At 35.1% G+C, this 10731-nt stretch overlaps 1 protein-coding gene across 6 annotated transcripts; it reads right to left on the bottom strand.

Annotated features, from left to right (window-relative positions):
* Nucleotides 1-4820: 4820 nt before the first annotated feature.
* LOC110939830 lies at nucleotides 4821-9589 on the bottom strand. Of its 6 annotated transcripts, none has more exons than XM_035990630.1 (7): nucleotides 9447-9589; nucleotides 7584-7688; nucleotides 7321-7508; nucleotides 6702-6797; nucleotides 5667-6604; nucleotides 5504-5579; nucleotides 4821-5015 (listed from the first exon to the last, which is right to left on the bottom strand). In XM_035990630.1, exons 2-7 carry the CDS (start codon nucleotides 7678-7680, stop codon nucleotides 4878-4880), a joined length of 1533 nt encoding a protein of 510 aa, XP_035846523.1. In that variant the 5' UTR covers nucleotides 7681-7688; nucleotides 9447-9589; the 3' UTR covers nucleotides 4821-4877. The 6 variants fall into 6 exon arrangements, 5 of the variants coding, with proteins under 5 accessions (XP_035846523.1, XP_035846522.1, XP_022037090.1 ...); XM_035990629.1 differs by having other exon boundaries at nucleotides 7584-7799; nucleotides 9447-9576; XM_022181398.2 differs by having other exon boundaries at nucleotides 7584-7708; nucleotides 9447-9576.
* Nucleotides 9590-10731: the final 1142 nt, after the last annotated feature.

The raw sequence follows: 10731 nt of genomic DNA, 5'->3' as shown, positions 1-10731 counted from the left end.
GTATAACAAATATAACACTATAGGTTGTCTGATAGCATGTCTATGATAGATGTATAGTGTTATATTTGTTATATAATGATATATAGTGTTACATAATGTTATATGGTATTATATGGTGTTACATATTGTTATACGGTGTTTATATGGTGTTATATAGTATTATATATAGTGTTATAATACACTTCTCACACTTCTCACACTTTAGGCCCTTTTTACACTATCCTTACCCTTATATAAGATTCACAAAAAATAAGGCAAATTCTATGGTGCATAATGTCTGTTTAGTTTACCTTTAAATAAAAGACACGTGCTCCTCATGTGAGGGCAAACATGGAATCATGAATTTATATGAAAATTATACTAAATATTATATAAGATTCACAAAAAATAAGGCAAATTCTACGGTGCATGTTACAGCAAGTACAACCTGAGAAAGACATGTAAACATATAGACATATAGCGAATGACTGTGTGTTACAGCAAGTACAACCTGAGAAAGACATGTAAGCATATAGACATGTAAGCATATTCTCTCAAAACATATAATTCTCAACAGAGCCGTCTCCGAAAACTCTCGAAAAAACTTAGGCCTCGGGTGTAAGAAAGAGTTGGGCCCAAAATTGTGGTTAAGGGGAAATGAATTTATATTCCCTCAAAACATATAATTCTCAACAGAGCCGTCTCCGAAAACTCTCGAAAAAACTTAGGCCTCGGGCGTAAGAAAGAGTAGGGCCCAAAATTGTGGTTAAGGGGAAATGAATTTAAAAAATATAACTTTAGTGGTGGAGCCAAGACTTGAACGTAAGACCTTTACATAATCTTGAGATGGTTTTTTCCACTACACCACCAACACTTTTTTGCTTAATAAACGGATAAATATACTAAATTGTATAATTTAATAAATATATAAAAACTTATAAAAACTTTTCAGGCCCTTTGAAAATTTGAGCCTCGAGCGTCGACACGGGTTGGACGGCTTATGAGCCGGCCCTGGTTCTTAAATGTACTATCACCATTTCTGTACATAGGCCGACCTTGTATCACTTAGGGGGTTCACGAAACTGAAATAATCAACATAATAAAACCGAAATAACCGAACCTCAATAAAAAAATCCAACGATTTGGTTTTGGGTTTTTTGATTAAAAAAAAAAACTAGTTCCATGATTCGGTTTCGGTTTTACTATCAACTAAAAAACCGAATCGAACTGAGCAAACCCATGGTTTTTTTATGTGATATCAAAACCATTTTGATCTGATGCTAATAGATGATTATTTAGAATTAGACATTTTAATATTAAGTATGACTTATATATTAATATTCGAAGTTAGAAGAAATGCATGGTAATTATTTCTACAATTCTTAGGGTGTGGGGAGTAGTTAAACACTTTGGAGTGGCAAACCAAAAAACCGACCAATCAGAACGCGCCATGTCAATCAGTGAAAAGTGTTTAAACTTTGGTGAAAAGTGTTGGCAATGGTTTAGACATTTGATAAAGTGGTAAACTTTAAAAAAAAGGAAAAAAGTGTGATTGGTTGAGAGATGGAATTGACCCCACCCACACACCCCCTCTCTCTCTCCTTCCTCCCCTCACCGATTCGGCATGCCACCACCGATTTGGCAAACTTTGGTGACTAAACACTTGTTGGCGGTGGTGTTTACCACTCGGTAAAGGGGTTTGCCACCCTTTACCGATTACCACTCCGGACACCCTTATATAACTAGAATTAAGACCCGCCCGTGTTGCGGCGCGGTACATCGTAAATATTGAATGGATTGGTCCAAACGTTATATGATGCATTAACCATATGAAAACATACATTTAGACGTATCCAGTTGAACTCACTGTAACCTGTATAAACATTGTGATGGGATCAAACGTAAAGTAAATCAAATTCATATCAAAGAATCATAACGTATTATATGTGACCCAACTCATATATAGAAAACGTAACGGGTATAAAGGAAAATTTGCACATGTAATCAAAAGGAATTAATCAGAGCTTTCGAAAAAAGGGGAGAAAAATAAACCATAATTTGACTCCACTCGGTTCGAAACAAACTTTATGAAACATACATAAAATAAACACGAAAAATATTATGTTTGACCTGAATCATTTCCCAAAAAAGTTTACGTCGAAACGTAGAACAACTTGAATTTATACCAAAACGTACATAAAAATATGCACGTAAAAATGGTTTCTTTAAACGAAAACGTATTATATTTGACCTGACTCATCTATAAAAAAAATTTACGTCGAAATGTAGAACAAATCATATTTATACCTACCCATACATAAAATATGCACGTAAAAAATAGTTTTTAAGTAAAGGAAGTATAGGGGTAAACCGAAACAAAATATTATTAAAAAATTTAATAGGTTAAAAACGTTCGTAAAACAGTGCCAAGTAGCACCAATGCCACAACGGCATCGACTCTCAACATCGTAAAAATAAAATAGATAAAATGGGAAAAATTACACTAAACGAAAAGCAGATTTAAAATCGTTGAACCACGCACACCCGTTACAGTCTGTTAATGCGAAGAAATTAACCAGGAACGTAAAACGTAGAAAATAATAACTTAGTCTATCTAGGACCCGCCCATTGCGGCGAACTTGTCAAAAGGGAAAAAATGGACACGTTGCGACGGGTGTGTCAAATATTAAAAAAAATAGAGCAAAAAACGTTGAACCTTACATGCACGCTACGACGTGTTAACTCACAAAATTTAGAATCAAACGTAAAACTTACGAAAGATAAAAAGCATGGGTGACCAAAGTTGTAAATAATAAAGTGTTGTGTTAAATTATAAAAGATGGAAAACTTTGGTTTAAAAGTAAAAAAATTAAAAGAGGTTAAAATATAACATATGAAAATGTTTGGGTTTAAAATGAAAAATCAAAGTTTAAAAAAAAAAAAAAAAAAAAAACTCCCTAAGTTTGGGGTACAACACATAATGCAACAAAAAAATCGCTAATTTATACTTTGTTAACATCTAATATAATTGTCATGTAAAATCATGATTCCAAGTTTGCCCTCACATAAGGAGTACATACCTTTTTCTAATGGTAAAATTAAACCGACATTAGGCTAAAGGTTAGGTTTGTACAACAAGTGACTCAATTTATTTATTAAAGTTAATGAGTGAATTTCAAGGATTGTTCTTTATCTTTATACCCATTTTCAGACGCTGTCCTTTATGCTCAAAATTGACGAGTTTTGTCCTTCATGTTTTCATATCATACGCGTTTTGTCCTTTAGGCCTAACTCAGTTAGTTTTTTTAGTTAAATTTGGTCATGAGCTTTGCACATGTGGGCATTTTTGTCAATTCAAAGGTTGCAGAAGCTTTGAGGTGTAAATATGCCGTTGAACTTACCTTTGAATTGACAAAATGCCCTCATGTGCAAAATATATGACCAAATTTAAATGAAAAAACTAACTGGGTTAGGTCTAAAGGACAAAATGTGTATGATATGAAAACAAAAAGGACAAAACTCGTCAATTTTGAACATAAAGGATAACGCCTGAAAATGGGTATGAAGATAACGGACAATCCTTGAAATTCACTCAAAGTTAAAGGTCGGTGAGTGCAAGTGACCCTAAACATAAAGGTCGTAATTTGTAATTTGCCCTTATTCTTCGTCATTTGTTCAGAGTAGAAACTTAGACCCATTGCGATCAACGGTCTAATTTATTCAAATACTGGTTAAATTCATAAGGCGCCGCATTATGTGACACATTGTCACCTGCAGCGATGCGACCTCATAACTGCATAATTTGGTGTGCGCATTATTCGCTCTTGATGCACACGTTCTAAAACCAATAATGTACCATTGTTGGCATTCCATAGGGTGGAGCTAATGCTGGACACACCATCTATAACTCCCAAGGCAACAATAATGTACCATTGTTGGCATTTACTTTTCGATTATCATCAAGAAATAGATGAGCTGAGAGACGCCGAGCTAGCCAACTCGTTCATCGGGACTACGAAAAGAGGAATCGGGCCCTGTTACTCTAGCAAAGTTATCAGAAACGGTATAAGAGTGAGCGACTTTAAGGCATATGGATACCTTCCTGGATAAACTTGATCTTCTGCTATCAGATGGTGGTGGAATATGCACGGGTCTTGGCATTGCGCCTAGAGTTATCGGGGTGGTAAGTATGATCTGTTCTTCGTTTATTCTTAATCGTCTCTGAATCTTTACGTTATTTAATTATTTTTAGAGTAAAACGTCATTTTCGTCCTTGAGATTTGACCAGTTTTGCGACTTTCGTCCAAAGGTTTGTTTTTCCGCATTTAGATCCAAAAGGTTTGAAATCTTGCGATTTTCACCCGGCTCGTTAACTCCATCCATTTTTCTCCATTAAGTCAGAGTTAAATCTGTCTTTTCTGTTAACCTAAAGAGCAATTCGGTCTTTTCACTTTATGTAAAAAGACTGAATTGGTTATTAAGTTACCAAAAAGACAGAAATACCTGAATTAACAAAGAAAAATGAATGAAGTTAACGAGTCAGATAAAAATGACAAGATTTCAAACCTTTTTGATCTAAATGCAAAAAAACAAACCTTTAGACGAAAGTCACAAAACTAGCTAAATCTCAGTAACGAAAATGGCATCTTACTCTTATTTTTATATTCCAATTTATTAAGTTTTGTAATAAGGATTTTTGCTATTTTGAATCATACAACATCTTGAAAACAACAATGCAAACATAAAAAAAAAAAAAAAAAAAAAAAAAAAAAAAAAAAAACAATACTAAAAGTGCTACTAAAACTACAGAAAATCAACTGTATTTAAAAAAACACCTACTGGAGACAGGAAAAAGAATATATATATATATATAAATTTATTATACATATATATTGGTTTCATTTGCACATGTTTCTCCACTTATCTTTCAAGTCTATAGCAGTACGCCCTTTGTGGAACACATTGTGTCCAAAATCTAAAATCTCTTTCCATGGAATTTTTGCATTATTACCACTTGAATATCTCTCAACACCTTCCTGAAACAATTCACTGAGTTAAATGCCATTTTAGTCCCTGTGGTTTGGGTCATTTTGCCATTTTAGTTCAAAGGTTTCATTTTTCGTTTGTGGGTCCAAAAAGTTTTCACTGTTGCCATTTTAGTCCACTGGGTTAACTTCATCCATTATTTTTGCTATCGAGAAGGGCAATTCGGTCATCATTTTGTATGTAATTCTGTTAACTAGAAGGGCAATTCGGCCATATAAATGACTGAATTGCCCTTCTCGTTAACAAAAATAATGGATGAAGTTAACCCAGTGGACTAAAATGGCAACAATGAAACCTTTTTGGACCCACAGGCGAAAAATGAAACCTTTGTACTAAACTGACAAAATGGCCCAAACCACAGGGACTAAAATGGCATTTAACTCCAATTCACTTGAATGACATCTCTCACCATTCAAATAAAACATATGCTAATCAAATTAATTTCATTACAAAATAAATACATAAGTCATAAACTAACCTTTAGTGTTTCTTCCTCTGATTTTGTCCAAGGAAGCTTTTTTCGCCTTACCAATAGAACCGGCAGTGGAGGGGCGCTACACGTTACTTAAAAGATTATCCACGGTTTTAAATTTTTATCGACAAATTAACATGTTTTTCTTTAGTCCAAGAGAAAAACTTACTGTTCCGCTTTCCTCTTGCGGAGTCTTGTAGTCAAACTAGACTCAGTTGACCTTTGACTTTCTTTTTCCTTGCGTTTCTGTTTCGGGGTAGTTGGTTCTGGTATCGGATTCTGAGGCAACTCGGTAGTTTGCTCAAGAGACGCGCCATCCTCATCGTTAACATCTGGTATAATCGGATCACGTTGGGCAGAATCTTTTTCGTTCGACATACAATTAACGTCGTTAGCTTCCATTCGTCTATTTTCATTTTCCGCTAATCCGCTTTGTTTTGTAGAGGATTTGTTTGGTTTCGGTTTCACTGTGAAGCTAGAAAAAGCTTGTAGATTTTTTCTAGCCAGTGAAGCGTTTCTCTTGGCGTCTTGATACTTCGATATTGCACGCGAATAAGCACAAAACGGGCAGAAAAATTTCCCGTTTTCTTCAAGTGTGACAGCAGAGCCCAGACAGCTTTCATGGAACCGTAACGGGCAGGAAGCGGAACTACAAAGTAGCAACTCACCACTTTCGTTACACTTCATACAACGATCTATCTCTGACCATTCGGTCAAAGTCAACGAATCCTGACTAACTGTGCATTGAGACTTCAAAAAAGCATCTTTTTTAGCAGCGACGTCAGTTCTCTCATCATCGTCATCATTGGCTCTTTCGTTATTTCGTTGGACAATTTTTTCAGAATCTTTAGATCTAACAACAAATTCCAAATTTTCCATGCTATCAACCGATACCCTTTCGTTACGTCCCTCTGTATTTATGTCTTGGGGGGGCATGTTGCCATCTTGCAACATGTTTTCTTGTAATTCGTTTTTATCGTTTCTACAGTTCAACGGTTCATCGTTAGTCGGATTTGTATCTTCCGATGCGTTTGGAATTTCCAGGTTACTCTTTTCTTTTAGTGATGCAAGAAGCGGATTATTATCATTAAGTATCGCTTCCTTCAACTGTTTTATAAAAAACAAAACGTACCCAATTAGCAATATGTAAATCGACAACAAATCTTATTTTCTTCAACCATTCGAGATATACATTATACGTCACCTTTTTCAACATGCATTCAGGCAAGGAAGACCGTTTATGCTTTACGAAAGGCCCAACTTCCCATTTTTCTTTTTCCAATTTATTCGGCCCCGGTGTCTGCAACATTTACAAAAGGAAAAATTACAAGTTTTGTCCTTTATCTTTATACTACTTTTCAGGCGGTGTCCTTTTTACCGAATGTTGACAGGCGGTGTCCTTTACTAGGTATTTTGTTGCAAGTTTAGTCATTTACACCCAACCCAGTTAAAAAAACTTGTTAATTGTTGACAGGCGGTGTCCTTTGCTAAATATTTTGTTGCAAGTTTAGTCCTTTACCTAGGTATTTTGTTGCAAGTTTAGTCGTTTACACCCAACAATTAACAGAGTTTTTTAACCGGGTCGGGTGGAAAGGACTAAACTTGCAACAAAATACCTAGTAAAGGACACCACCTGTCAACATTCGTTAAAAAAGACACCGCCTGAAAAGTGGTATAAAGATAAAGGACAAAACTTGTAATTTTTCCTTTACAAAAATTAAAAAAACAAAGTAAAAAAATAAGCTAAATAAGCACAAATCATAATTTCCAACATGCTTGAGTTCTATCTACTTTTTCAGCAATTATCAATATTACGGTATTACCTCATGTAATATCTTCTTAAGAACGTCTTCACAGCGTTCCGAAGGATCGAAACTTATTTTAGGGGTTTTACCATCCACTGTAGCTTCATTACCGTTATCAAACAAGCTCTCCAATATTCTTAAAGAGACGATCTCTCGTGTATCTTTCCCTGCATCACCTGAGATAGCAGGAGCCATTTTTACGAGACCTGAAATGAAATATTGATCAATGAGCATACCGAATGGAAGTTTCCGGTAACGAATAAAAAGTAAACGGAGCGTACCGATTAAAGTAGATATATCTGCTTGTTCGGAACTTGCTAGGGCTTCAATGACCCAATTCCATACAACGGCTGGAGCGATAGAACACTTGGTTGCCATGAAGATTACTGTCTCGGGGTTTTAATGACGACAAAATTATTTAAATCAAGTATGTCAATTTTTTACCGTGTATAACAAAAGTAGCATTACTGAACACTATGCAAGTGCGTCTTATAGGCCTGACAGTTAAACAACATTAATAAATAGTTACTCCTACACAACAAGATACGAGTACCATCCGTACGTCAAATAACTAATACAATGGTAACGAAGTAGAGTATTAAACGCTACGTGATATCACAATAACACCGACATGTGGCACAACAGCTACATCTTACAGACATTCCCCGTCCGGATGACACATGATCGATAAAGTATAAACGCCATTAATGCCAACCATTTCCTATATGTACCTCTCCGGTAATCTTGGTTTTAAAATGCGCGCATAATACGTGATGTGCCCGATGCGCTGATCAGAGCGCATAGCCACACAGCTGATGCGTTGCGTTTATGTGATGTGAGAATATTGTGCGCATTTCGCATAATGCGCTCTGATGCACGCAACATTGTTTCTTACACAGTTGTTAAAGGCGTTAAGTGCACTTAGGCGCATAGGCCTCGCTTGGGACCTAGGCGCAAAGCGCAAAAAAGCGAGGGCCTGAGAAAAAATTAAGCGCATAATGAAAAAAAGTTAAACTATATTATATATTAGAAAAAGAATACTATTCTTCAAATAAAATAAACAAAATCTATTATATAAAACTATATATCATCTATTTAGAACCAAAAGTTCTAAAAATATTAGTGTATTAGTGTAGAAAAGTAGTTTTCCTTAGATAAAAGTAGAAATCTGGCTAGAATCTTGTCGGAATTTAGAGAATTTGGCCGGAAACTCTCCGGAATCTAGGAATCTCGCCGGAATGTGCGCCTAAACCATCACCTAGAGAATTAAAGCGCAATTTCCTCGACTTAAAGCGCAACTACCTCGCCTCGCCTGAAAAATGGGCCTAGGCGCAAGAGGCGATGGCTTTTAACAACTATGGTTTCTTATGTTTTTTTTCCAGATTTTATGAACCGGGTTCGGTTTTTTCAACGATTAATATCTTAGTATGCCTTGTTTGAACCAAAAAGCACAACCCTTATCTTCTTATTATGTCATTTGTTTTACTTTAAGTATGCTTTTATAAGTTTTTATGTATAAATACCTTTTTAATATTTTTTATAAAGAGCGCATCACATAAGTCGCGCATCACGCATCAGAATTTTGGACCAAACGCATAGCAATTTAAAACCAAGCCAGTAATCATGTTCATTCAATAACCAATACAGTTTCAAGTAATGAGAGCATGGCCGGCCCTGAAGGTGGGCTTGGAGGACCACCGGACAGGGCCCAATATTTCGAAGGGCACGCTATTTAAAAAAAAACCTCTGATATGTATATGTAAAAATAAATAAATTAATAGGGTATACCCATACAAACACCAACATAGGCCCACTTATAAAACTATTTTTATGGTTTAGATTCGTCATTAGCCCATTGACATTAGATTTAGACCTTTAGTGAGCCCAATGCCCAATTTCGTTAAGGTCTAAGGACACGTTTTTTCGAGCTCGAACAGGGGACATGAATTCTCTGGTACGGCCCAGTTATGAATAATATCACAACACTGAAAAATCATAGCAAATCTTTAAAAAAGACGAGTGCTTTATTCACAAATGGTTGTTGAACATAAACGAAGAAAGCATGATATTTCAATCGCATTCGGAATTCAAAATAGATGCCGAATTATTACAAAAGAAACAGTAATAGAGTTCGAATATCTTACTTATGAGAGAATCGCATCCAGTAGCACAAAGGACATGAATACGGTAATCAAGATCCAGAGTTTCGATTTCTACATCTAGGGTTTCAAGTGGAAGAAGAAGAAGAAGATTGAATTCAAATTCTTTTTTTTTTTTTTTTTAATCTGATGTCAGTGATGTGTAACATAAAATATTTGTTTGAGTTAAATACAATTTTAATCCCTCATGTTTCATTTTAGTCCAAAAGCGAAAATTTGATTTTTTTTTAGTTCAATTAGTATTAAGCTACCCTGCGTTGCGGTGAGGGCGTAAAACCGTGACAAACAGCATTGAAGAAACACTGAACTAATTATAGGGACTAATCAGTTTGGTTTATGTTTCTACCATAGTGGTTAATCTTCTAATGAATATTTGAGCTCCGACTTGATGTTTTAATCCTGCAAAACAGAACACCGTTACTCGTTAAGAGGGGAATGTGGGGGTTTCCCTCTTAACCGGGCTCCGGCGTGAGGTTAAACTGAAAAAACTAAAAACTTTTCGGTCAAAGTACAAAATCAAATAGTTTTGAGCTAAAAGTGTAATATAATTTTTTTTTTTTAAAACCCACTCAACGCATGAGATACAACACCTCTATGCATCAAGTTGTTACTAATTTCTACTATGTAAATATTTTGGTTTAGTATCAATCAAGGCCTGATATGCTAACTTCATCCAATTTTTTGTTATTTTCTTGGCTAAAGCCTAAGAGTATTTTTGTCTCTTCACAAGAAACTAACATAAAAAAAAGAAAATGCAAGATGATAAAAGATTTAACTTTAAATGATAAAAGATCAAACTATTTAATTAAAAAGTCAAATTTAATCTTTTAGATTAAAATAGTTATATGGATCAAATCAAATGGAGTAATGGACTAAAATCATATATAATTCTATTTGTTTTTCTAAACAATATATTTTCAATCAAGTATTTTGATAATGCAAGCAGCATATCCATGTTTGATATCAAATAAACAAATATTATGTTGTCTAGTAGTAATAAGTAAATTTTTAAACGACTGGACAGGTGCTAATAATCCTATGTGTAACATTAGGGGACTAGGGGTGGTTCACTAGTGATAGAATTTATCACTCACAAGCACCAATCAAGTTTCGCCATGTCATTGACCATTTTTCCATCACTCACAACCATTTTTAGTGGGGGTGGTCATCACTCACCACCACACCCAACAATTTCCCCCCAACCAACAAATACCCTCACAAAAATAAACCATAACGCGTTGAATACATCACGAAATCGGGTTTGCGTTAT

The sequence above is a fragment of the Helianthus annuus genome, chromosome 5 (assembly GCF_002127325.2).
Source record: "Helianthus annuus cultivar XRQ/B chromosome 5, HanXRQr2.0-SUNRISE, whole genome shotgun sequence".
Taxonomy (NCBI): domain Eukaryota; kingdom Viridiplantae; phylum Streptophyta; class Magnoliopsida; order Asterales; family Asteraceae; genus Helianthus; species Helianthus annuus.
The sequence above is the reverse complement of the archived record's forward strand: the minus strand, read 5'-3'. Positions and strand labels throughout refer to the sequence as shown.

Bases quoted from the DNA above. Each gene is read 5' to 3' on its own strand.
- LOC110939830 (XM_035990630.1), bottom strand. From the start codon at position 7,680: ATGGCAACCAAGTGTTCTATCGCTCCAGCCGTTGTATGGAATTGGGTC. The intron at 7,509-7,583 runs GTACGCTCCGTT...ATTTCATTTCAG, and splicing joins AGATATATCTACTTTAATCG to GTCTCGTAAAAATGGCTCCT. The intron at 5,016-5,503 runs GTTAGTTTATGA...GAATTGTTTCAG, and splicing joins CAGAGGAAGAAACACTAAAG to GAAGGTGTTGAGAGATATTC.